Genomic DNA, 27,167 nt, shown 5'->3' on the forward strand with positions numbered 1-27,167 from the left:
TTTGCTAAAAATGTCATTTCTGTGGACATGTGTTTCTTGTGCACTTTGAGTTAGGTGTCCCTAGCTCGGGAGGGTAGATCATCCCCCTAAGTGCAGTGTGTTTTCTGGATTCACCAGAAGGGTGGGATCCAGTGGTGGCAGCATAAGTGTGTCCAGTGCATGTGTCCCCCGTCCCTGCCCTGGAGTAATGGTACCTGTGTCAAGTGTGGTCAGGTTGAGAAGTCAGGGGTGGTAGAAACTGCCTTACCAGTCTGGGGAGGGGTGTGTGTGGATGAATGGTGTGTGGCACTGGATGTGTTTGTGAGTTCTCTGGATGGGGAGCTTGCTGAATGCTAGTTTTGTTCAGATACCTAAGTCCTGTGTGTTGAACTTTTCCCAAGAACGTCTGCAGATAGTGGAGCCTGCTTTTTGATTTCTGTGGTCTGTTGAGAGACAGAATTTTGGAGTTGGTAATGTTCTGGGAGGAGAGAGGCATAGGGGATGGAGTGATTCCAAAAGGAGTGTCTGAGGTGTCTTCCAGCCCTGCGTGGTGGAAGAGGTTCAGTGTAGCCCAGCTAGGTCTCGGTGTAGGGGCTCACGTCCTGTCTCAAGAGGAGAAGGAGTGGGTGGGACTGCATGTCTCCAGGTGCCCGAAACCCAGTGTCAGGGCCTGGAGTGTTTCTGAAGGGAACATCAGGTCGGGGGCCTAGGCTGTACCAATAGGTCATTTGAGGAGGATCTTCCAGAGTGTCTGGAGAACGTGGAACCTCTGTAACCAGGGTTCCAGTAGTTCTGGTGTCTGGCAGTACCGCTCCAGTTGGGAGGGTGCAGAAGTCCAGATGGAGGGGTGCGAGGGGGATAGGTTCCCCAGTGGAAGAACCAGTGGGTCAGGGGCCAACCAGAAGGGTTGTGTCGCCAGTGAGTGACCATGGTGATGCCACTTCTGTCCTGAGTGTCAGGCAGACTTGTACACGACACATTAGTTGTGTCACCCTCAAGGAAGTCCTGGTGCGCCAGGCATCTGACCAAAGAGGTACGTCCCTTGGTTGGGGAGCCAGTAGCCGGTGTTTCCGGATCTGGACGTAAGGGCAACTGTATGTAGTGTCCTGAAGTTACAAGAGGGAACTCCTGCCTGATGAGAAGGAACCGGGTAAGCTGTATGGGGTATTGACCTGCAGTGGTTGCCTTGCTGCTGAAGGAGGAGAGAAAGTCTTAGATTTTTGTTTCCAACTTGTAGAAGTCCTGGTGCGCCAGGCATCTAACCAAAGGGTAGCATCCCTAGGTTGGGGAGCCAGGGTCAGGTGTTGCCTGTCCTGGACGGCAGGGCGACTGTAGCCAGTGTCCTGGCCGGTTTGTCTTCTAGGGGTACCCCTGTGAACACAGGTGGGGCTCATCTTAAGTGAAGAGACCCTGTGTTTCCCAGAAGGGGTGGTACAGGCCTAGCAGGGATCTTTAGGGTTCTTGGCTGAGTGTTGTGGTACTACCCTGAGAGCAGGTGGGGCCTACCTTAAGTGGAGGGACCCTGTTCTACAGTGGGAGGGTGCAGAACTCTGGAAGGGGGTCAGAGGGAGTCTGACCCCTGTGCATCCGGTGAATTTGAATCCCAGGTGGTAGACCAGTTAAGGGAGTGGTGACCTATCTGTCATGACCAGCCTGGTGTCCTGTAGGCACCGCACTGAGCCGCGTCTGCCTTCGGCCGCGCAGTCTATGCCGCTCGCCGTCCCCGTCTCGACGCGGTCCGCGAGCCGCCGCCTGCGCCGCATCTGGCAACCCGCAAAGTGCAACGCCTTACTACACCGTTCTTGTGCTGGTCTGACTGTGGTCACTGCTGCTGAGGAAGTCATGTCCTAAACTGGTGGGAGATTTGTGTTCTGGAGGGTGCTTCAGAAGTAGAGGTAGGGTGGGGCATTCTTGCCCGTGACCTCTGGTCAGCCTGAGGGTGCGGACCCTAGGTTGAAGGATCAGTGGTAGTTTGGAACTACGCTGAGAAAGGGAGTGGAGAATGGCTATTGTAGGCCAGGGGTTACTACCCCCCACTCTGTGGATTGGCAAGGACCAGTGGTATCTAGGTGGCCTAGGGCCTGGTCCTAGCCGTGGACAGCTAAGGAGTACCAGTGGGGTAGCCTAGTTGGGCCTATGTTTTTTTTTAAGGATGTGCTTGTCTTATGGATTAACTTGGCGTAGAACCGGAGGGTGTCCCTGCAGTGCGGGCCCGCGTCCGTGTTCTATCGCCCCAAGCAGGGAAGTCCATCACGGTGGTGATTGGTCTCCCCTGCGTTTTGGCTGGAAGGGGGTCGTGTTGGACTTGGGCTTTCTGGCAGGTTCACCCCTGAACTTTTTGCCTTGAAGTGTAGTGATTTCTGGTCTTTGCGCACCTTGACACTGTGGCGCAGTGGAAAGTGCGTGCGCTCCCTGAGTGCGTGGAGTGAGACTGGCCTGCCCTCCCATAGGAACGCATGGGGAATGTCTGTGTCCCTGGTAGTTCCTGATGCGTGAGGCGTGCATGCTCGAGTTTGGTATGTGTGAACTCGTGGGAATGAATGCTGCGCAACGGTATGCCCGGCTTGTATGTGTCTAGTGGGGAAGGGCCATTTCTAGACATGGCTGTACGTGTGCTGTGAGGGTGCTGGCGTGTGATTGGCTGGAGCTGGCTGGGATGCCAGGCTCCAGGAAGTCTGTGTGGGTCTGCCCCGGTGGTGAGTGGGAGATTAGCATGAGTGATGTGTGGGAGGAGTGTACCTGTGTCCTGGATGGGCTGGGTTTTCCCCACACAATGCTGGCTCCGCCCCCCTGTGGTGTGACTGATGACCCAAGCCCTGCCAGTGAATAGAATGGGTGGTTGGGCCATCAAGAGTGCTCCAGAACCAGCTGCATCTGGTTCTGCCCCCACCCTGCACCTACAGACAAAGGGTTGCTCTGTATAAAAAGAGGCTGTGACCTCTTGAAAAAGGTTCTTCTTGTTTGCTGCTTGAATCTGCCAGGGGCGTGCTGCTGCTTGGGCCCAGGGGGAAGGCTTGCCTCCCCTGGGCCCTGCCCAGCCCCTGGACTTCTGAAGAGCTTTGCTGGACTTTGGTCCCTTATAGCGCTTGGGAGCGCTGTTTATTCCCCTCTAGCGCTGTGCTTGGACTTTTGCTGGACTTGTGTTCCCCTGAGGCGCCTGGAGGCCCTTTGTCCTGTCTAGTGGTGCTGGGAGCGCTTGACTGGTGGCTTCTAGCGCCTGGAAGCGCTTGTGTGCTGTCCCTAGCGCATTGGAGCGCTTTGTGTCCTGCTAGCGCTGTGAGCGCTTTATTTTTCATGCCTGGGCAGAGCGCTGTCGTTTTCCCTCTGAGGGAAGCGCTCCTGCCCCTCTGGTGCCCCAGAGTGCTTCGTTGCACTTTCTTCTTAAATACGGGTGCCACCCCGTTTATTTAATTAATTGGCGAGTGCCCACCTCGCTGGGTTGGTTTTAATTAATCTCGAGGGTGCCCACCCCTCTTTAATGCCCCCGAGATTCACCGCCGCGGCCCGAGCCGCGCTAGAAGACAATGGCCGGGAAAACAGGAAGCCAGGCACTACGGTGCCTGACGCGGGGCGGGACTTCCGGTTTTGGAGGGAAGTCCCGCCTGCCGCTGCGCCCCGATTGGCTGCCTCTGCCACCGGGGAAAAGAGGAAGGAAAAAGCCGGCTGAATCCCTGCGGCCCGGGGCTCCCAGGAGTGAGGGAGAGCCCCGGGGCCGCCCCGGAAAGCGAGGAGAGAGGGCCCCGCTGCCAGCCGCCAGACCCGGTGAGTGAGAGAGAGAGGAGGGGCGTCGGGGCACATGGCCGGTGCCCGCCCCTCCCCTCCAGAGCGAGGCTCGTTGTGTGCCGAGGCCCGTGGGGCCTCACCTAATGCCGAGTCCCCCAGAGGGACTCCGCCTGTGTTCTGGGCCCGAGAGGCTCTTGGGCCATACTTTGCTCCGAGTCCCCGAGGGGCTCCCGGCCATATGTCGTTTCGTGAGCCCTGAGAGGCTCAAGGCCAGTACCGTGTTCGTGAGCCCAGAGTGGCTCTCCAAGTGTTCCTAGGTCCCCCGGAGGGGACCCCACTGCCCAGTTGGCCATATCGAGTTCCCAGAGGGGGGACTCCAGCGAAGGCCCCCACCCTATTCACAAGCCCTGAGAGGCTCCAACGTTCTTTTGAGAGCCCGAGAGGCTCAGGGGGCATTCTTGTTTTACGAGCCCAGAGAGGCTCAAGTGCCAGTTATTCTGAGAGCCAGATGGCTCAATGTGGGGCAGTGTTCCCGAGGGGCCAGTGAGGGCCCCTGTCGCAGATTTGTTTCCAGCTGCCCAGCAATTAGTGGGCAGCTGCACCGTGTAGGTCTTTTCTTTTCTAGAGACATGTTATGGACTTAGGAGTGAGGCGCACTCCTTCATCCCTGGCCTTTCCCCAGCTGCGCAGCACTTAGTGCCAGCTGCAGCGTTTAGGCCCCCCTGTTCTGTCCCTCAGCTGCCCAGCAAGTAGTGGGCAGCTGCTACGTTTAGGTTCTGGCGCAGTGGCGCAACCTGGACTTTGTGAGTTCTACGCTAAAGGTTTAGATGCTGTTTTGATCTATGTCCTATTGCTTTTGGGTGTTAGGAAATGTACAATGTGTAGTATGTTTTGCGCACCCTGTGTTCTGCACCTCTGAATGTGTTGTTGATACATTATGTGCCCTGTTCCTTACACCGCTGAACGTGTGTTGATGCGTCATGTGTTCCTTACACCGCTGAATGTAGGTTCTGCATCATGTGTTTTGTCCCCAGGTCTATGCCCCTATGTGTATTGTGATACTGAGGTGGTTGTTCTTGCTAGTGCAGGTGGTGCTAGTAAGGTCCTGGTTCCCTGCGTGACCTGTTCCTAGGGTGGTTAGGATTGCGTAGGGGGGACTTACCAGTTACCAGTGGGTACTGGTTTTGTGCTTTATGTCCTATTTTGTGTTACAGTGATCTTCTGTTATAAGTGATCCCAAGGGCTTGATACTAAGCTTGCCCCCTGACCAGAGTCCCAGGACCAGTGGACTCTATGGTGCCTTCCCTGCCAAATTGATGGGACTTGTCTGATCTCCCTGGGCCCCTGGGGCCTCGCTGAAGTGTGCCTCGCTCGTTCCCCTCGGCAGCTCGTGCCGGCAGCCCGTCCAAGCCTCGAGCAGCGCCGCTCTCCCCTGAGCCGCGCCGCTTCGCTGGGTCGCCCGCATCCTGCCTCCCCCTCCTCTTCTGAGCCGCACACATTGGTCGCCCCAGAGAAACGCTTGTACCGTGCCGGCAGCCCGTCCAAGCCTCGAGCAGCGCCGCTCTCCCCTGAGCCGCGCCGCTTCGCTGGGTCGCCCGCTCAAGCTTACTAAGGAGGTCACTCGCATTATCCTGTGCAACCAGGACGGAAGGTACTGTCTGATAGGCTATGTTCTAAGTTCTAGGCCTACAAGTATTGTATTGTTACTTCTAAAAGTGCTGATTCCTGACAGTGGTCCAGGTGGCCCTGTCTTGTAAATAATCCCTTGTAAATTCTGCCCGTGCCTCTGGCACATTGTAAAGTGTGTTTTATCTAATGTGTTTTGGTGTAATACAAAGGCTATTTTTATAGAACCTTGTGTGGAGTTTCCTTTGTGGTGGGCCTTTGGTTGTTGTTGCTGGGGTGCGTGCGCAAATACTTAGCCTACATCGCCTCCAAGTTTAGCCTTGCTGCTCGCGCCACGTTACCTAGAGGGTGAGTAGGGGTTATCTTGGCGTGTAACTCCCTTGCCCTGACTTGGGAGTGGTGGTCTCTGACTGACTTTGGCGAAAGCCCTGGCCAGCCGGGGATCCCATTTCCAACATGGCTGATCTGTGTTTTTTGTCGAATATTTGCCCTATTTTTCTGCGCAGCTTTCCCCAACTTGCCCTTCTATTCCCAAGTGAACCGTTACTCTCAGAGCGCTGTCGCCGGTGTAGGGTCTGTTGTAGTAACTCCCTGTCCCCGCAGCCTTTGTAGGGCTCCTCGAAGGCTGTAGCGCCTCCCAGCGGCGCTGGCGGTGTGCACGAGCTCTGTACCTGATCCGGGCCAGGCCTGGAGGAGCCAGCGTGCCAGGCCTTGTTTCAGTCACCTGGAGACACTGCACCCTGGTAGCGCCTCGATGTCCTGGAAGGGTGTAGCGCCTCCGAGCGGCGCTGGTGGTGTGCATGAGCTCTGTACCTGCCTGGAGGAGCCAGCGTGCCAGGCCTTGTTTCAGTCACCTGGAGACGCGGCGCCCTGGTAGCGCCTCGAGGTCCTCGCCGGGGCAGCTGCCCGCGGTTGCCAGGCCAGTGTTTGGTGGTTTCGGAGCGCGTGGTTCTACCCTCCTGTGGCCGAAGGCTGCCCTTCCTGGTTGGATAGTCTGGCCTGTGGTGCGGGGACCGGGGATGCCCCCAGGGCCTCGCCTTTCATCATCACGCCTTTCATCGTCACGCCTTTCATCGTCACTCCTTTCTTCCTCGGCGCTCCGTCAGCGCCGGCTCTGGTGTAGTGAAGCTGAGGCCTCGGATGTAGCGTCTTCGCCCCCTCCCTGTGGGGCCGGCGCTGCGCAGGAAATAAACTAAACTCGGGGACTTTACCTCCTCCCTCCTCTGATCAGAAGCCTCCTGCCCCCCTAGTGCCCCCTCTCATGTTCCTGGTGCCCGGCTCGGGCCCCTGCTGCCCGGCTCGGGCCCCTGCTGCCCCTGGTGCACTCCTCCCTGAGACCCCTGCTGCCCCCCTCGGGCCCCTGGTGTGCGCCTCGCCCCGGTCCAGTCGGCGTGCGTTGTCCCTGGCTCCAGAGCCCTCCTCTGCTGCTGCGTGGAGCCGGAGGGCAGTGCCGGGATCCTGTCCGTTCTGAGATCCCTGGCCTGGGGAGGCTGATTCCTGGGATCAGTCCCTCTCCGGGCTCTGTGCTGCATGGCTGCTTGAAGGCTCTTGTCCAGCAATGCTCCTTTCATTATTTTATCAGACTTTGATCCAAGCGCCTAACAGTGAACCGATGCGCCTTGAAGCCTCGGCTCTCGACTCTTGAATTCATCCATATAGTCATAGGCGTTGCCACTAGATTGGCACGCTGTGTGCAGGACTGTCCAAGGCCCCAGGGTCCGCGCCCTCCACACAGACTGATGGTGGCGTCCAGTCCTTTCCAGTGCTCCTTCACCTCTGACCCTCAGCAGCGGGAGCGCCGTGTGTAGCGGTCAGCACGTGACTGTGTACGCGCCCTGGGGGGTCTGCAGCACGGTGGATGACTGACAACAAGATGCCCCTTTGGATGGCGGAGCACAAACTGCCCCTTTGGATGGCGGAGCACAAACTGCCCCTTTGGATGACTGAGCACAAACTGCCCCATTGGATGACAGAGCACAAACTGCCCCATTGGATGACAGAGCACAAACTGCCCATTTGGATGACTGAGCACAAACTGCCCCTTTGGATGACTGAGCACACACTGCCCCTTTGGATGACTGAGCACACACTGCCCCTTTGGATGACTGAGCACACACTGCCCCTTTGGATGACTGAGCACACACTGCCCCTTTGGATGACTGAGCACACACTGCCCCTTTGGATGACTGAGCACACGCTGCCCCTTTGGACGACTGAGCACAAGCTGCCCCTTTGGACGACTGAGCACAAGCTGCCCCTTTGGACGACTGAGCACAAGCTGCCCCTTTGGACGACTGAGCACAAGCTGCCCCTTTGGACGACTGAGCACAAGCTGCCCCTTTGGACGACTGAGCACAAGCTGCCCCTTTGGACGACTGAGCACAAGCTGCCCCTTTGGACGACTGAGCACAAGCTGCCCCTTTGGACGACTGAGCACAAGCTGCCCCTTTGGACGACTGAGCACAAGCTGCCCCTTTGGACGACTGAGCACAAGCTGCCCCTTTGGCACGTTGGATGTCTGTCTGAGAACAAGCTTCCCATTGGCACGTTGAATGTCTGTCTGAGCACAAGCTTCCCTTTGGCACGTTGGATAACTGAGAACAAGCTGCCTCTTTGGCATGTTGGATGTCTGTCTGAGAACAAGCTTCCCTTTGGCACGTTGGATGTCTGAGCACAAGCTGTCCTTTTGGCACGTTGGATGTCTGAGCACAAGCTGCCCTTTTGGCACGTTGGATGACTGAGAACAAGCTGCCTCTTTGGCATGTTGGATGTCTGTCTGAGAACAAGCTTCCCTTTGGCACGTTGGATGTCTGAGCACAAGCTGTCCTTTTGGCACGTTGGATGTCTGAGCACAAGCTGCCCTTTTGGCACGTTGGATGACTGAGAATAAGCTGCCTCTTTGGCATGTTGGATGTCTGTCTGAGAACAAGCTTCCCTTTGGCACGTTGGATGTCTGTCTGAGAACAAGCTTCCCTTTTGGCACGTTGGATGTCTGAGCACAAGCTGCCCTTTTGGCACGTTGGATGTCTGAGCACAAGCTGCCCTTTTGGCACGTTGGATGACTGAAAATAAGCTGCCTCTTTGGCACTTTGGATGTCTGAGCACAAGCTGCCTCTTTGGCACGTTGGATGTCTGTCTGAGAACAAGCTGCCTCTTTGGCACGTTGGATGTCTGTCTGAGCACAAACTGCCTCTTTGGCACGTTGCATGTGTCTGAGCGCAAGCTGCCTCTTTGGCACGTTGGATGACTGAGAATAAGCTGCCTCTTTGGCACGTTGGATGACTGACAACAACAAGCTGCCTCTTTGGCACGTTGGATGTCTGTCTGAGAGCAAGCTGCCTCTTTGGCACGTTGGATGACTCTCTGAAAACAAGCTGTCTCTTTGGCACGTTGGATGACTGAGAATAAGCTGCCTCTTTGGCACGTTGGATGACTGAGAATAAGCTGCCTCTTTGGCACGTTGGATGTCTGAGCACAAGCTGCCTCTTTGGCACGTTGGATGACTGAGAATAAGCTGCCTCTTTGGCACGTTGGATGACTGAGAATAAGCTGCCTCTTTGGCACGTTGGATGTCTGACTGAGAACAAGCTGCCTCTTTGGCACGTTGGATGTCTGTCTGAGAACAAGCTGCCTCTTTGGCATGTTGGATGTCTGTCTGAGCACAAACTGCCTCTTTGGCACGTTGCATGTGTCTGAGCGCAAGCTGCCTCTTTGGCACGTTGGATGACTGAGAGCAAGCTGCCTCTTTGGCAAGTTGGATGACTGAGAACAAGCTGCCTCTTTGGCACGTTGGATGACTGACAACAAGCTGCCTCTTTGGCACGTTGGATGACTGACAACAAGCTGCCTCTTTGGCACGTTGGATGTCTGAGCACAAGCTGCCTCTTTGGCACGTTGGATGACTGAGAATAAGCTGCCCCAAAGGCACACTGGATAACTGATAACAAGCTGCCTCTTTGGCATGTTGGATGTCTGTCTGAGAACAAGCTTCCCTTTGGCACGTTGGATGTCTGTCTGAGAGCAAGCTGCCTCTTTGGCACGTTGGATGACTCTGAAAACAAGCTGTCTCTTTGGCACGTTGGATGACTGAGAATAAGCTGCCTCTTTGGCACGTTGGATGACTGAGAATAAGCTGCCTCTTTGGCACGTTGGATGACTGAGAATAAGCTGCCTCTTTGGCACGTTGGATGACTGAGAATAAGCTGCCTTTTGGCACGTTGGATGACTGAGAATAAGCTGCCTCTTTGGCACATTGGATGACTGACAATAAGCTGCCTCTTTGGCACGTTGGATGACTGACAACAAGCTGCCCCTTTGGATGACTGAGCACACACTGCCCCTTTGGATGACTAAGCACACACTGCCCCTTTGGATGACTGAGCACACACTGCCCCTTTGGATGACTGAGCACAAACTGCCCCTTTGGATGACTGAGCACACACTGCCCCTTTGGATGACTGAGCACACACTGCCCCTTTGGATGACTGAGCACAAACTGCCCCTTTGGATGACTGAGCACAAGCTGCCCCTTTGGACGACTGAGCACAAGCTGCCCCTTTGGACGACTGAGCACAAGCTGCCCCTTTGGACGACTGAGCACAAGCTGCCCCTTTGGACGACTGAGCACAAGCTGCCCCTTTGGACGACTGAGCACAAGCTGCCCCTTTGGACGACTGAGCACAAGCTGCCCCTTTGGACGACTGAGCACAAGCTGCCCCTTTGGACGACTGAGCACAAGCTGCCCCTTTGGCACGTTGGATGACTGAGAACAAGCTGCCCTTTTGGCACGTTGGATGACTGAGAATAAGCTGCCCCTTTGGCACGTTGAATGTCTGTCTGAGAACAAGCTGCCCCAAAGGCACACTGGATAACTGATAACAAGCTGCCTCTTTGGCATGTTGGATGTCTGTCTGAGAACAAGCTTCCCTTTGGCACGTTGGATGTCTGTCTGAGAACAAGCTGCCCTTTTGGCACGTTGGATGTCTGAGCACAAGCTGCCTCTTTGGCACGTTGGATGTCTGTCTGAGAGCAAGCTGCCTCTTTGGCACGTTGGATGACTGACAACAAGCTGCCTCTTTGGCACGTTGGATGACTGACAACAAGCTGCCTCTTTGGCACGTTGGATGTCTGTCTGAGAGCAAGCTGCCTCTTTGGCACGTTGGATGACTCCCTGAAAACAAGCTGTCTCTTTGGCACGTTGGATGACTGAGAATAAGCTGCCTCTTTGGCACGTTGGATGACTGAGAATAAGCTGCCTCTTTGGCACGTTGGATGACTGAGAATAAGCTGCCTCTTTGGCACGTTGGATGACTGAGAATAAGCTGCCTTTTTTGGCACGTTGGATGACTGAGAATAAGCTACCTTTTGGCACGTTGGATGACTGAGAATAAGCTGCCTCTTTGGCACATTGGATGACTGACAATAAGCTGCCTCTTTGGCACGTTGGATGACTGACAACAAGCTGCCTCTCTGGCACATTGGATGACTTAGAACAAGCTGCCTCTTTGGCACGTTGGATGAATGAGCACAAACTGCCTCTTTGGCATGTTGCATGTGTCTGAGCGCAAGCTGCCTCTTTGGCACGTTGGATGGCTGAGAGCAAGCTGCCTCTTTGGCAAGTTGGATGACTGAGAGCAAGCTGCCTCTTTGGCACGTTGTATGTCTGTCTGAGAACAAGCTACCTCTTTGGCACGTTGGATGTCTGTCTGAGAGCAAGCTGCCTCTTTGGCACGTTGGATGACTCTCTGAAAACAAGCTGTCTCTTTGGCACGTTGGATGACTGACAACAAGCTGCCTCTTTGGGACGTTGGATGACTGACAACAAGCTGCCTCTTTGGCACGTTGGATGACTGAGAATAAGCTTCCTCTTTTGGCACGTTGGATGACTGAGAATAAGCTGCCTTTTGGCACGTTGGATGACTGAGAATAAGCTGCCTCTTTGGCACATTGGATGTCTGAGCACAAGCTGCCCCTTTGGCACGCGGATGTCTGAGCATAAGCAGCCTCTTTGGCACGTCTGAGCACAAGCAGCCTCTTTGGCACGTTGGATGTCTGTCTGAGCACAAGCTGCCTCTTTGGCACGTCTGAGCACAAGCAGCCTCTTTGGCACGTTGAATGTCTGTCTGAGCACAAGCTGCCTCTTTGGCACGTCTGAGCACAAGCAGCCTCTTTGGCACGGTGGATGACGGAGCACAAGCTGCCTCTTTGGCACGTTGGATGTCTGTCTGAGCACAAGCTGCCTCTTTGGCACGTTGGATGACTCTCTGAAAACAAGCTGTCTCTTTGGCACGTTGGATGACTGACAACAAGCTGCCTCTTTGGGACGTTGGATGACTGACAACAAGCTGCCTCTTTGGCACGTTGGATGACTGAGAATAAGCTTCCTCTTTTGGCACGTTGGATGACTGAGAATAAGCTGCCTTTTGGCATGTTGGATGACTGAGAATAAGCTGCCTTTTGGCACGTTGGATGACTGAGAATAAGCTGCCTCTTTGGCACATTGGATGTCTGAGCACAAGCTGCCCCTTTGGCACGCGGATGTCTGAGCATAAGCAGCCTCTTTGGCACGTCTGAGCACAAGCTGCCTCTTTGGCAAGTTGGATGACTGAGAATAAGCTGCCTCTTTGGCACGTTGGATGACTGACAACAAGCTGCCTCTTTGGCATGTTGGATGACTGACAACAAGCTGCCTCTTTGGCACGTTGTATGTATGTCTGTCTGAGAACAAGCTACCTCTTTGGCACGTTGGATGTCTGTCTGAGAGCAAGCTGCCTCTTTGGCACGTTGGATGACTCTCTGAAAACAAGCTGCCTCTTTGGGACGTTGGATGACTGACAACAAGCTGCCTCTTTGGCACGTTGGATGACTGAGAATAAGCTTCCTCTCTTGGCATGTTGGATGACTGAGAATAAGCTGCCTTTTGGCACGTTGGATGACTGAGAATAAGCTGCCTCTTTGGCACATTGGATGTCTGAGCACAAGCTGCCCCTGTGGCACGCGGATGTCTGAGCATAAGCAGCCTCTTTGGCACGTCTGAGCACAAGCAGCCTCTTTGGCACGTTGGATGTCTGTCTGAGCACAAGCTGCCTCTTTGGCACGTTGGATGTCTGTCTGAGCACAAGCAGCCTCTTTGGCACGTTGGATGTCTGTCTGAGCACAAGCAGCCTCTTTGGCACATTGGCTGACTCTTGGAAAACAAGTTGCCTGGTTGGCATCAATGACTCTCAGAACAGTGAAACCGCTTGGTAGGTGGTTCTATAGGGTATTGGTGCTCCTGGGCAATACGCAGGTAAGTACACTCGTACTGAGTGAGGATTGCGGTGCATAAGGGTAGGTAGAGCCACCCTTCTCCCCAACGTGTGGGTATCTACTGGTAAAACAGAGCAGTCCCCTGCACACGCTAACAGTGTATCAATTATATCAATAGCAGTGTGACAAAAGCTTGAGTCTTTGCTGGAACATGCGCTTCGGTTTATTCACAACAGCCTAAGCCAACACGTTTTTCGCGCTTACGGTTGTTCAGTGACTTCTTCTGGGCTACACTCAATGTGTGAAGATCCTTAAATCCGGTTGTATTTCCGTCCCGAATGGGATTCCATAGGGTCCAATGTTAGACACACAGTTAAGACTGCACAAATCTTGTGTCCAGAAATAATCCCTCTTATTCGCAGTATATGTATCCTGGATGTGTTTCCCAACAAGGAGTCCTTTAAACGAGGATTTAGTAACAGTGCAAGTTTATTCAGGCATGAATAAATAAAACCTGTGGTGCATTGCACCCGCTCGATGCAGGTTGTGTAAACGAAAATAACCGGCAGGCAAATCCGTGCCGGTATAAATACGGGACCTTTGCCTCTGTGATAAACAGAGCTCCTTCCGGTGTGTACGCTGCACCACAGATTTTATTTATTCATGCCGTGTTCCAGACATGACTCACCACTGGTACTGCTAGTGTTGCTGGTGATTGCACTCCCCACACTAGTCACTCCAGTGTAGTGTAAAGAGGCTTGGGGCATAAACAGATTAAATTAGGCAGCAAAGGCAGCGTCCGAGAGTCTGCACATTGTATTGGCCATTCAGGAACATATGATGACATGTACTGCCAAGGGGTTTAAGGCCGACTGACATATTATGCACTTCGACCCCATAGCAGGTGGTGTAGGGTGCTTTGGCGTCTGCATATTGCACTGGCATCTCGTGTGCACAGGGACACTGATCACTTTCCTCTCTTCCTTCTTGCAGGCACTCGATTACTGCCACAGTATGGGAATCATGCACAGGGACGTGAAACCGCACAATGTGATGATTGACCACGAGCACAGAAAGGTATGTAACCGCCTGCCATGCAGGACAGTGAAGGGCCGCGGCCTGGTGGCATCCCTGCCAGTTACTAAACACAGTTGTGTCTGCACAAAAATTAACTGAAATGTGGGGAAGACCTGTTGTTGGTGGGACAGGCGCTCTGGTTGCGGGTGGGACAGGCGCTCTGGTTGCGGGTGGGACAGGCACTCTGGTTGCGGGTGGGACAGGCACTCTGGTTGCGGGTGGGACAGGCACTCTGGTTGCGGGTGAGACAGGCACTCTGGTTGCGGGTGGGACAGGCACTCTGGTTGCGGGTGGGACAGGCACTCTGGTTGCGGGTGGGACAGGCACTCTGGGTGCGGGTGGGACAGGCACTCTGGGTGCGGGTGGGACAGGCACTCTGGTTGCGGGTGGGACAGGCACTCTGGTTGCGGGTGGGACAGGCACTCTGGTTGCGGGTGGGACAGGCACTCTGGTTGCGGGTGGGACAGGCACTCTGGTTGCGGGTGGGACAGGCACTCTGGGTGCGGGTGGGACAGGCACTCTGGGTGCGGGTGGGACAGGCACTCTGGTTGCGGGTGGGACAGGCACTCTGGTTGCGGGTGGGACAGGCACTCGGGTTGCGGGTGGCATACCCGCCATTGACATACATTGTTTTTCACCCTGGGATCTTCTCTCCTATTCATAAACTCTACAGCATCTCTGCCTATGTGGAGTTACCCTGCAACATATTTGAATAGATAAATATGAAGAACGGTCCCATGACGTGTTAGTCTGATTTATGCATGCGCTTGATTGGAGGAATACATTTGTCATAGACTCTATTCATCCCCCAACGAGAGGCAATTACTTTAAATAGCTGCCGTAGGTTCCCTGTACTGAAGTGGCACACTTGAACTCAAGGCTTACTCTTCGTAGGCAACTGCGCAATCCCTTGTGCTGAAATGTTGTTGTTCTGGTGGCTGTCCCCGGCTCCCTGTTGTGAAGAGGTGCAGTTTGTGGGAGAGGTGTGGCGCCGCGGCCAGGGCGACTGACGCTGGAATCTGGAGATCAGGGTTCGATCCCCGGCTCCGGCGGCAGGTTAGCCCAGCACCATGTGACTCTGGGCAATAGCTCGCTTAATCTTCCCGACGGCCCCCAGCGCCTAGAGACCCTAACGGGTGATTGTGCGCTATACAAATGTGGATTATTTATTTATTTATTTATTAGTTCACAACAGGCCAGGCCCTGTAAGTCTCATACTTTGAGGACAGTAATGCAATCCTCTGTGGTATTGTAGTCCCTGTCCCCGTCTCCCTGTCCTGAAGCGGTGCAGTTAGTTTCCAATTGGCCAGGCCCCTTCGCAAATCTCACACTTTGACAGTACCCTGTGGTGTTGTAGACTTGCACCTCTAGCCTCCCCCAGCCTTCTCTCATGGGAATTTCCACTTAAATGCCTTTTGCAGGACGCAGCATGTTGTATCTAGAAAACATTCGGACCTGTGACTCCCCATGCCGGTCTCTGTACCCCTCACTCCTCCATTCAGCCATTGGCTGTAGTGCCTCTTCGGACAGGTCCCCTTGTTCACTCTGGGGCAGTCACAAACAGAGCATCCTTAGATGGTGGCAGCTTCCATCCTCACCATTGATGTCCCCAAATGCAAAAAGATTCTTCCTAGAGCTAAAGTGTGGCTTCTGCAGCTGCTCCTTTTCGACCGGTTTAGGTGGAGATGTGCTGCAGCGGCCTGCACTGGTAACGGTGTGCTGCAGCGGCCCGCGCTGGTAACGGTGTGCTGCAGCGGCCCGCACTGGTAACGGTATGCTGCAGCGGCCCGCACTGGTAACGGTGTGCTGCAGCGGCCCGCACTGGTAACGGTGTGCTGCAGCGGCCCGCACTGGTAACGGTGTGCTGCAGGGGCCCGCACTGGTAACGGTGTGCTGCAGCGGCCCGCACTGGTAACGGTGTATAACGGTGTGCTGCAGCGGCCCGCACTGGTAACAGTGTGCCGCAGCGGCCCGCGCTGGTAACGGTGTGCTGCAGCGGCCCGCACTGGTAACGGTGTGCTGCAGGGGCCCGCACTGGTAACGGTGTGCTGCAGGGGCCCGCACTGGTAACGGTGTGCTGCAGCGGCCCGCACTGGTTAACGGTGTGCTGCAGGGGCCCGCACTGGTAACGGTGTGCTGCAGCGGCCCGCACTGGTAACGGTGTGCTGCAGCGGCCCGCACTGGTAACGGTGGGCTGCAGCGGCCCGCACTGGTAACGGTGGGCTGCAGCGGCCCGCACTGGTAACGGTGTGCTGCAGGGGCCCGCACTGGTAACGGTGTGCTGCAGCGGCCCGCACTGGTTAACGGTGTACTGCAGCGGCCCGCACTGGTAACGGTGTGCTGCAGGGGCCCGCACTGGTAACGGTGTGCTGCAGGGGCCCGCACTGGTAACGGTGTGCTGCAGCGGCCCGCACTGGTTAACGGTGTACTGCAGCGGCCCGCACTGGTAACGGTGTGCTGCAGCGGCCCGCACTGGTAACGGTGTGCGGCAGCGGCCCGCACTGGTTAACGGTGTGCTGCAGGGGCCCGCACTGGTAACGGTGTGCTGCAGCGGCCCGCACTGGTTAACGGTGTGCTGCAGCGGCCCGCACTGGTAACGGTGTACTGCAGCGGCCCGCACTGGTAACGGTGTGCTGCAGCGGCCCGCACTGGTAACGGTGTACTGCAGCGGCCCGCACTGGTAACGGTGTGCTGCAGCGGCCCGCACTGGTAACGGTGTACTGCAGCGGCCCGCACTGGTTAACGGTGTGCTGCAGCGGTCCGCACTGGTAACGGTGTGCTGCAGCGGCCCGCACTAGTAACGGTGTACTGCAGCGGCCCGCACTGGTTAACGGTTTGCTGCAGCGGCCCGCACTGGTAACGGTGTGCTGCAGCGGCCCGCACTGGTAACGGTGTGCTGCAGGGGCCCGCACTGGTAACGGTGTGCTGCAGGGGCCCGCACTGGTAACGGTGTGCTGCAGCGGCCCGCACTGGTTAACGGTGTACTGCAGCGGCCCGCACTGGTAACGGTGTGCTGCAGCGGCCCGCACTGGTTAACGGTGTGCTGCAGCGGCCCGCACTGGTAACGGTGTACTGCAGCGGCCCGCACTGGTAACGGTGTGCTGCAGCGGCCCGCACTGGTAACGGTGTACTGCAGCGGCCCGCACTGGTAACGGTGTGCTGCAGCGGCCCGCACTGGTAACGGTGTACTGCAGCGGCCCGCACTGGTTAACGGTGTGCTGCAGCGGTCCGCACTGGTAACGGTGTGCTGCAGCGGCCCGCACTAGTAACGGTGTACTGCAGCGGCCCGCACTGGTTAACGGTTTGCTGCAGCGGCCCGCACTGGTAACGGTGTGCTGCAGCGGCCCGCACTGGTAACGGTGTGCTGCAGCGGCCCGCACTGGTTAACGGTTTGCTGCAGCGGCCCGCACTGGTAACGGTGTGCTGCAGCGGCCCGCACTGGTTAACGGTTTGCTGCAGCGGCCCGCACTGGTAACGGTGTGCTGCAGCGGCCCGCACTGGTAACGGTGTACTGCAGTGCCCTGCATCGGTATCGGTGTACCACAATGTACTGCACGGGAATGAGTGTACAGCAGTGGCCTGCATTAGTATCAGGTACGGCAGTGTACCGCACTGGAATGAGTGTAGTGTAATGGCCTGCCTTTGCTGCAGTGTACAGACAGTTATTGAGTGGTAACTGTGTACAGACCAGCTTGTGCTGGTTTGGGTGACTCTGAACTTGGTAGTTCTGGCCTCCACCTACCACGCTTCCTCCAGTCTCTCCCGTCCTGTCCACTGACCCTGGTAACCTCAGATGCCGTGCTTTGTCAGGGAGCCGCATCCCACCAAGGAGGTCCAATAGGCAGGTGCTGGGCTGGGCAGCTGATCTTACATTACATGCTGGCACTGCTGGGTAATAAAAGAATGATGTCTAGAGGTGCCCTCTCGACCTCGTGCTGCGTTCACGAGGTTAGAGGTGCCCTCTCGACCTCTTGCTTCGTTCATGAGGTTAGAGGTGCCCTCTCGACCTTGTGCTGGGTTAATGAGGGTAGAGGTGCCCTCTCGACCTCTTGCTGCGTTCATGAGGTTAGAGGTGCCTCTCGACCTAGAGCTGCATTCTTGAGGTTAGAGGTTCCCTCTCGACCTCTTGCTGCGTTCATGAGGTTAGAGGTGCCCTCTCGACCTCATGCTTCGTTCATGAGGTTAGAGGTGCCCTCTCGACCTCTTGCTGCGTTCATGAGGTTAGAGGTGCCCTCTCGACCTCTTGCTGCGTTCATGAGGTTAGAGGTGCCCTCTCAACCTCTTCCTGCGTTCATGAGGTTAGAGGTGACCTCTCGACCTCGTGCTGCGTTCATGAGGTTAGAGGTGCCCTCTCGACCTCGTGCTGCGTTCATGAGGTTAGAGGTGCCCTCTCGACCTCGTGCTGCGTTTATGAGGTTAGAGGTGCCCTCAACCTTGTGCTGGGTTCATGAGGTTAGAAGTGCCCTCTCGACCTCTTGCTGCTTTCATGAGGTTAGAGGTGCCCTCTCGACCTCGTGCGATGTTCATGAGGTTGGAGGTGCCCTCTCGACCTCGTGCGATGTTCATGAGGTTAGAGGTGCCCTCTCGACCTCGTGCGATGTTCATGAGGTTAGAGGTGCCCTCTCGACCTCGTGCGATGTTCATGAGGTTGGAGGTGCCCTCTCGACCTCGTGCGATGTTCATGAGGTTAGAGGTGCCCTCTCGACCTCGTGCTGCGTTCATGAGGTTGGAGGTGCCCTCTCGACCTCGTGCGATGTTCATGAGGTTGGAGGTGCCCTCTCGACCTCGTGCGATGTTCATGAGGTTAGAGGTGCCCTCTCGACCTCGTGCGATGTTCATGAGGTTAGAGGTGCCCTCTCGACCTCGTGCTGCGTTTACGAGGTTAGAGGTGCCCTCTCGACCTCTTGCTGCGTTCATGAGGTTAGAGGTGACCTCTCGACCTCGTGCTGCGTTCATGAGGTTAGAGGTGCCCTCTCGACCTCGTGCTGCGTTTACGAGGTTAGAGGTGCCCTCTCGACCTCTTGCTGCGTTCATGAGGTTAGAGGTGACCTCTTGCTGTGTTCATGAGGTTAGAGGTGCCCTCTCGACCTCGTGCTGCGTTCATGAGGTTAGAGGTGCCCTCTCGACCTCTTGCTGCGTTCATGAGGTTAGAGGTGCCCTCAACCTTGTGCTGGGTTCATGAGGTTAGAAGTGCCCTCTCGACCTCTTGCTGCGTTCATGAGGTTAGAGGTGCCCTCTCGACCTCGTGCTGCGTTTATGAGGTTAGAGGTGCCCTCTCGACCTCGTGCTGCTTTCATGAGGTTAGAGGTGCCCTCTCGGCCTCTTGCTGCATTTATGAGGTTAGAGGTGCCCTCTCGACCTCGTGCTGCGTTTACGAGGTTAGAGGTGCCCTCTCGACCTCTTGCTGCGTTCATGAGGTTAGAGGTGCCCTCTTGCTGCGTTCATGAGGTTAGAGGTGCCCTCTCGACCTAGAGCTGCGTTCATGAGGTTAGAGGTGCCCTCTCGACCTCTTGCTGCGTTCATGAGGTTAGAGGTGCCCTCTCGACCTAGAGCTGCGTTCATGAGGTTAGAGGTGCCCTCTCGACCTAGAGCTGCGTTCATGAGGTTAGAGGTGCCCTCTCGACCTCGTGCTGCGTTCATGAGGTTAGAGGTGCCCTCTCGACCTCTTGCTGCGTTCATGAGGTTAGAGATGCCCTCTCGACCTCGTGCTGCGTTTGAGGTTAGGGGTGCCCTCTCGACCTCTTGCTGCGTTCATGAGGTTAGAGGTGCCCTCTCGACCTCGTGCTGCGTTTATGAGGTTAGAGGTGCCCTCTCGACCTCGTGCTGCGTTCATGAGGTTAGAGGTGCCCTCTCGACCTCTTGCTGCGTTCATGAGGTTAGAGGTGCCCTCTCGACCTCGTGCTGCGTTTACGAGGTTAGAGGTGCCCTCTCGACCTCTTGCTGCGTTCATGAGGTTAGAGGTGCCCTCTTGCTGCGTTCATGAGGTTAGAGGTGCCCTCTCGACCTAGAGCTGCGTTCATGAGGTTAGAGGTGCCCTCTCGACCTCTTGCTGCGTTCATGAGGTTAGATGTGACCTTGTACTGTATACATGAGGTTAGAGGTGCCCTCTCGACCTCGTGCTGCTTTCATGAGGTTAGAGGTGCCCTCTCGACCTAGTGCTGCCTTCATGAGCTTAGAGGTGCCCTCTCGACCTCGTGCTGCGTTCATGAGGTTAGAGGTGCCCTCTTGCTGCGTTCATGAGGTTAGAGGTTCCCTCTTGCTGCGTTCATGAGGTTAGAGGTGCCCTCTTGCTGCGTTCATGAGGTTAGAGGTGCCCTCTTGCTGCGTTCATGAGGTTAGAGGTGCCCTCTTGCTGTGTTCATGAGGTTAGAGGTGCCCTCTTGCTGTGTTCATGAGGTTAGAGGTGCCCTCTTGCTGTGTTCATGAGGTTAGAGGTGCCCTCTTGCTGCGTTCATGAGGTTAGAGGTGCCCTCTTGCTGCGTTCATGAGGTTAGAGGTGCCCTCTTGCTGCGTTCATGAGGTTAGAGGCGCCCTCTTGCTGCATTCATGAGGTTAGAGGTGCCCTCTCGACCTCGTGCTGCGTTTGAGGTTAGAGGTGCCCTCTCGACCTAGTGCTGCGTTCAGGAGGTTAGAGGTGCCCTCTCGACCTCTTGCTGCGTTCATGAGGTTAGAGGTGCCCTCTCGACCTAGAGCTGCGTTCATGCGGTTAGAGGTGCCCTGTCGACCTAGATCTGCATTCATGAGGTTAGAGGTGCCCTCTCGACCTAGAGCTGCGTTCATGAGGTTAGAGGTGCCCTCTCGACCTCTTGCTGCGTTCATGAGGTTAGAGGTGCCCTCTCGACCTAGAGCTGCGTTCATGAGGTTAGAGGTGCCCTCTCGACCTAGAGCTGCGTTCATGAGGTTAGAGGTGCCCTCTCGACCTCGTGCTGCGTTCATGAGGTTAGAGGTGCTCTCTTGACCTCATGTTGCGTTCATGAGGTTGGAGGTGCCCTCTCGACCTCGTGCTGTGTTCATGAGGTTAGAGGTGCCCTCTCGACCTCGTGCTGTCTTCATGAGGTTAGAGGTGCCCTCTCGACCTCGTGCTGTGTTCATGAGGTTAGAGGTGCCCTCTCGACCTCGTGCTGTCTTCATGAGGTTAGAGGTGCCCTCTCGACCTCTTGCTGTGTTCATGAGGTTAGAGGTGCCCTCTCGACCTCTTGCTGTGTTCATGAGGTTAGAGGTGCCCTCTCGACCTCTTGCTGTGTTCATGAGGTTAGAGGTGCCCTCTCGACCTCGTGCTGTCTTCATGAGGTTAGAGGTGCCCTCTCGACCTCTTGCTGTGTTCATGAGGTTAGAGGTGCCCTCTTGCTGTGTTCATGAGGCTGGAGGTGCCCTCTCGACCTCGTGCTGCGTTCATGAGGTTAGAGGTGCCCTCTCGACCTAGAGCTGCGTTCATGAGGTTAGAGGTGCCCTCTCGACCTCGTGCTGCGTTCATGAGGTTAGAGGTGCCCTCTCGACCTCTTGCTGCGTTCATGAGGTTAGAGGTGCTCTCTTGACCTCATGTTGCGTTCATGAGGTTAGAGGTGCCCTCTCGACCTCGTGCTGTGATCATGAGGTTAGAGGTGCCCTCTCAACCTCTTCCTGCGTTCATGAGGTTAGAGGTGCCCTCTTGCTGTGTTCATGAGGCTGGAGGTGCCCTCTCGACCTCGTGCTGCGTTCATGAGGTTAGAGGTGCCCTCTCGACCTAGAGCTGCGTTCATGAGGTTAGAGGTGCCCTCTCGACCTCTTGCTGCGTTCATGAGGTTAGAGGTGCCCTCTCGACCTAGAGCTGCGTTCATGAGGTTAGAGGTGCCCTCTCGACCTAGAGCTGCGTTCATGAGGTTAGAGGTGCCCTCTCGACCTCGTGCTGCGTTCATTAGGTTAGAGGTGCCCTCTCGACCTCTTGCTGCGTTCATGAGGTTAGAGGTGCCCTCTCGACCTAGAGCTGCGTTCATGAGGTTAGAGGTGCCCTCTCGACCTAGAGCTGCGTTCATGAGGTTAGAGGTGCCCTCTCGACCTCGTGCTGCGTTCATGAGGTTAGAGGTGCCCTCTCGACCTCTTGCTGCGTTCATGAGGTTAGAGGTGCTCTCTTGACCTCATGTTGCGTTCATGAGGTTGGAGGTGCCCTCTCGACCTCTTGCTGCGTTCATGAGGTTAGAGGTGCTCTCTTGACCTCATGTTGCGTTCATGAGGTTAGAGGTGCCCTCTCGACCTCGTGCTGTGTTCATGAGGTTAGAGGTGCCCTCTCGACCTCGTGCTGTCTTCATGAGGTTAGAGGTGCCCTCTCGACCTAGTGCTGCGTTCAGGAGGTTAGAGGTGCCCTCTCGACCTCTTGCTGCGTTCATGAGGTTAGAGGTGCCCTCTCAACCTCTTGCTGCGTTCATGAGGTTAGAGGTGCCCTCTCGACCTTGTGCTGCATTCGTGAGGTTAGAGGTGCCCTCTTGACCTCGTGCTGCGTTCAGGAGGTTAGAGGTGCCCTCTCGACCTAGTGCTGCGTTCAGGAGGTTAGAGGTGCCCTCTCGACCTCTTGCTGCGTTCATGAGGTTAGAGGTGCCCTCTCGACCTTGTGCTGCATTCGTGAGGTTAGAGGTGCCCTCTCAACCTCTTGCTGCGTTCATGAGGTTAGAGGTGCCCTCTCGACCTTGTGCTGCATTCGTGAGGTTAGAGGTGCCCTCTCGACCTCGTGCTGCATTCAGGAGGTTAGAGGTGACCTTGTGCTGCATCCATGAGGTTAGAGGTGCCCTCTCGACCTCCTGCTGCGTTAATGAGGTTATGAGTGCCCTCTTGACCTTGTGCTGGGTTAATGAGGGTAGATGTGACCTTGTACTGTATACATGAGGTTAGAGATGCTGTTGTGACCTTGTGCTGGTTTTGTGAGGTTAGAGGTGCCCTCGACCTTGTGCTGGGTTCATGAGGTTAGAGGTGCCCTCTCGATCTCGTGCTGCATTAATGAGGTTAAATGTGACCTTGTGCTGTGTATTTGAGGTTAGAGTTGCTGTCTTGCCCTCGTGCTGCATTCAGGAGGTTAGAGGTGCCCTCGTGCTGTGTTCATGAGGTTAGAGGTGCCCTCTCGACCTTGTGCTGTGTTCATGAGGTTAGAGGTGCCCTTTCAACCTCGTGCGGCGTTAATGCGGTTAGAGGTGCCCTTTCAACCTCGTGCTTTGCTCATGAGGTTAGAGGTGCCCTCTCAACGTTGTGCGGCGTTCATGAGCTTAGAGGTGCCCTTTCAACTTTGTGCAGCGTTAATGTTAAAGGTGCCCTCTCGACCTTGTGCTGCGTTCATGAGGTTAGAGGTGCACTTTCAACTTTGTGCGACGTTAATTAGGTTAGAGGTGCCCTCTCGACCTTGTGCTACATTTATGAAGTGCCCTCTCGACCTCGTGCTGCGTTCATGAGGTAAGAGGTTCCCTCTCGACCTTCTGCTGCGTTCATGAGGTTAGAGGTGCCCTCTCGACCTCTTGCTGCGTTCATGAGGTTAGAGGTGCCCTCTCGACCTCGCGCTGCGTTCATGAGGGTAGAGGTGCCCTCTCGACCTTCTGCTGCGTTCATGAGGTTAGAGGTGCCCTCTCGACCTCTTGCTGCGTTCATGAGGTTAGAGGTGCCCTCTCGACCTCTTGCTGCGTTCATGAGGTTAGAGGTGCCCTCTCGACCTCTTGCTGCGTTCATGAGGTTAGAGGTGCCTCTCGACCTCTTGCTGCGTTCATGAGGTTAGAGGTGCCCTCTTGACTTCGTGCGGTGTTAATGAGGTTAGAGGTGCCCTCTCGACCTAGAGCTGCATTCTTGAGGTTAGAGGTGCCTCTCGACCTCTTGCTGCGTTCATGAGGTTAGAGGTGCCCTCTCGACCTCGTGCTGCGTTCATGAGGTTTGAGGTGCCCTTTCAACCTCGTGCGGCATTCATGAGGTTAGAGGTGCCCTCTCGACCTTGTGCTGTGTTTATGAGGTTATACGTGCCCTTTCAACCTCGTGCGGCGTTAATGCGGTTAGAGGTGCCCTTTTAACCTCGTGCTTTGCTCATGAGGTTAGAGGTGCCCTCTCGACGTTGTGCGGCGTTCATGAGGTTAGAGGTGCCCTTTTAACTGCATGCGTCATTAATGAGGTTAGAGGTGCCCTCTCGACCTCGTGCTGCGTTTATGAAGCTAGAGGTGCCCCCACGACCTTGTGCTACATTCATGAAGTGCCCTCTCGACCTCGTGCTGCGTTCATGAGGTAAGAGGTTCCCTCTCGACCTCTTGCTGCGTTCATGAGGTTAGAGGTGCCTCTCGACCTAGAGCTGCATTCTTGAGGTTAGAGGTTCCCTCTCGACCTCTTGCTGCGTTCATGAGGTTAGAGGTGCCTCTCGACCTCTTGCTGCGTTCATGAGGTTAGAGGTGCCCTCTCGACCTCGTGCTGTGTTCATGAGGTAAGAGGTTCCCTCTCGACCTCTTGCTGCGTTCATGAGGTTAGAGGTGCCTCTCGACCTAGAGCTGCATTCTTGAGGTTAGAGGTGCCTCTCGACCTCTTGCTGCGTTCATGAGGTTAGAGGTGCCCTCTCGACCTCGTGCTGCGTTTATGAAGCTAGAGGTGCCCCCACGACCTTGTGCTACATTCATGAAGTGCCCTCTCGACCTCGTGCTGCGTTCATGAGGTAAGAGGTTCCCTCTCGACCTTGTGCTGCGTTCATGAGGTTAGAGGTGCCCTCTCGACCTTGTGCTGCGTTCATGAGGTTAGAGGTGCCCTCTCGACCTTGTGCTGCGTTCATGAGGTTAGAGGTGCCCTCTCGACCTCTTGCTGCGTTCATGAGGTTAGAGGAGCCTTCTTGACTTCGTGCGGTGTTAATGAGGTTAGAGGTGCCCTCTCGACTTCGTGCGGCGTTCATGAGGTTAGAGGTGCCCTTTCGACTTTGTGCAGCGTTAATGTTAGAGGTTCCCTCTCTACCTCGTTGCTGCGTTCATGATGTTAGAGGTGTGTTCTCGACGTAGTGCTACATTCATGAGGCGCGTTCTCGACCTCGTGCTGCATTCATGAGGTTAGAGGTGCACTTTAGAACTCGCGCTGTATTCGTGACCTCATCTCCTGCTGAATTCATGATGTACATGGTGCCCACCAACACTGTGCAGCTCCTATGAGGGATAGAAGGTTCCCTCCAATCCCTGTGCTTATGGTAAACAGAAGGTGGTCTGACCCCATGTGCACTTGTGATGATTGGAAGTTTCCATCCAGACCCTGTAATGCACTCATAGTGGCTAGAGGCTGCTGTGCAGGCGATGGATAAAGAACTTCCTCTTCACCCTGTATGTGTACACTCCTAACCTTATCCTATACAAACGATGATTAGAGGGAGACGTCCTGACTCTGTGCTGTACAAAGGGTAGGGGGTCCCACTTGACCCCGTGCTACACTAAGGTTGGGTAAGGGGTACCCCCGTCCTGGCACTGCTCTTATGTTGGATGGAGGATGTCCTCTGACCCGGCACTGCACTGACAGCGCATCGAAGGTTCCCGGCCACCCAGTGCTGTTTATGGCCAGAGGGTACCTCCAGCCTGCTGTGAAGTCAAGCAGACCAAAGTGCTCTTGTGGCCCTCTGCTGTGGTGACCCAGTCTGCTGTGGTGACCCAGTCTGCTGTGGTGACCCAGTCTGCTGTGGTGACCCAGTCTGCTGTGGTGACCCTCTGCTGTGGTTACCCTCTGCTGTGATGACCCTGCTATTGCATGAACATGATAATTTCCTGGTCTCTCTTGTTCTTTCTCTCCACTTTAGCTTCGGCTCATAGACTGGGGCTTGGCGGAGTTCTACCACCCTGGGCAGGAGTACAATGTGCGAGTAGCGTCTCGATATTTCAAAGGACCTGAACTATTGGTAGATTATCAGGTAAGAGGAAGTGCGCGAGCGCTGCGGTTAATGCACAGTCCTTCCATGTGCTGCACTCGTGACAAGGATCCACAAAGCGGACTTTAGTAGGGCTGCGTATCCCCTTCAGTTTCTTGAGTAGGGTTCATGAAAAGGAATCTCTTGGCACTGGCTGCAGATTATCAAGGGTTCTTGACTCTGGGGCAGAACTCACAAGGCATCTACATAAGTCAGGGAGCCAGGCTTCCGTCCCTTGAATACTAGGTGTCCCTTCCTGATAATCAGTCTGATCAAGAGCCAGCTGCATGGCCTTCACCATCAGTCCAGCGACTAGTTTAAACCTTGGAAAGAAGGTACCCCACTCACTGTCCTACCATTTCCTTCCACGAGCTGAATCTTCACTCCAGTGGAAAACTCCTCTGTGGTTAAACACTCACAGGAGAGTGAGGTCTGAGGTGACAGAAAACCCAGGGCAAATCCAGTTAGATAGGGACTCCCAAACTGAAGCACTGGAGAAGAAAGGGCCTGCACAGCTCTGCCAGACACAGAGGCCACCCTGTGGCTACAGGAGACCACTGTGAACGCTCTGACATGGTGGTTGAACTCTCACACACGATGCAGCCTTGGCCTGGGACATATTTCCATTTTCTCCTTCTTTGGTGATCTGTTATATCTGCAAATAAAAGCCGTCCACATTGGTGGTAGATGATGGGTATAAAGGTCCCTCTTCAGAGAAGGTGATGAGTTAGAGCTGCACAGACTGAGGACCGGGATGACCTAGGGGTAGTCTCTGTCGCTGATGCATGTTTGCCCTTGGGGTGCTTGGCATCTCCCACACTTACACTCTCACACCTCTGTGTTTTCTCATCATGAGCCCTTAAGCCTCTAATCATGATTACTAGGAACCGGCACCGGCGGCCATGTCCACTGCAGAGAGTTCTGTTTTTTGGGGTTTGGAGATCACAGTACCCAGTCTTTCCCTTGTTGACAGTGTGTGAGCTTGCCTTTTCAATCCCCCCCCCACCCCCAAGACTTTGCTTGTCATTTGTTGGTGGCCAGAAGCGGTGTGTGCTTGTGTATGTGGTTAGGAGGCCCCAGCAGTGACTGCTCTCTTCTCGCTCTTGTTACAGATGTACGACTACAGTTTAGACATGTGGAGTTTAGGCTGCATGCTGGCCAGTATGATCTTCAGGAAGGAGCCCTTCTTCCACGGGCATGATAACTACGACCAGGTAAGACGCCCGCAGCTTCCATCGCTCGGTCGGTCCTCATTGTGAGTGCGCCCAGTGCTTTACGAGTGTCTTTGTTGCAAGCACTGCTTGTTCCAGATCACATTGGGGTGCAGACAGGCTGCGCTGCTGAATAAGTGCCAACAGCTGTAACTTCACATCAGTAAATGACGGTTCGAGGCATGTGGGCTGCTAAATTCATATCTATAGCATAGATTGCCGCCTAGTGTTGGGTCCGGATGATTGCACATTGTTGTCCTGGAAGAGTCTTCGAAGTATCATGAGATAGGTGGCTCCTCCCCTGGACTACAGTGCGCATGGGCATCGACTCCATCCCCAGATTGTTTTTTTCCGCCATTGGGTTCGGATGTGATTTCGACGTCTCCTGTTCGGAATCGTTAAGGAACTCTTTCGAGGCCAAAAGGCCTTCCTTTTTCCGT

General features: G+C 55.3%; 1 protein-coding gene across 4 annotated transcripts in view; it reads left to right on the top strand.

Annotated features, from left to right (window-relative positions):
• Positions 1-27,167, top strand: part of LOC144828333 (casein kinase II subunit alpha-like) — a 213,553-nt gene that overhangs the window by 167,595 nt on the left and 18,791 nt on the right. For all 4 annotated transcript variants that reach the window (XM_078686446.1, XM_078686445.1, XM_078686449.1 and 1 more), the window contains 3 exons: positions 13,570-13,653; positions 25,409-25,519; positions 26,629-26,730. In XM_078686446.1, the coding sequence (XP_078542572.1) occupies positions 13,570-13,653; positions 25,409-25,519; positions 26,629-26,730 (297 nt within the window). The remainder of the gene's footprint in view (positions 1-13,569; positions 13,654-25,408; positions 25,520-26,628; positions 26,731-27,167) is intronic.

This window comes from Lissotriton helveticus, chromosome 4_1 (genome assembly GCF_964261635.1).
Source record: "Lissotriton helveticus chromosome 4_1, aLisHel1.1, whole genome shotgun sequence".
In the NCBI taxonomy this organism is placed as follows: Eukaryota; Metazoa; Chordata; class Amphibia; order Caudata; family Salamandridae; genus Lissotriton; species Lissotriton helveticus.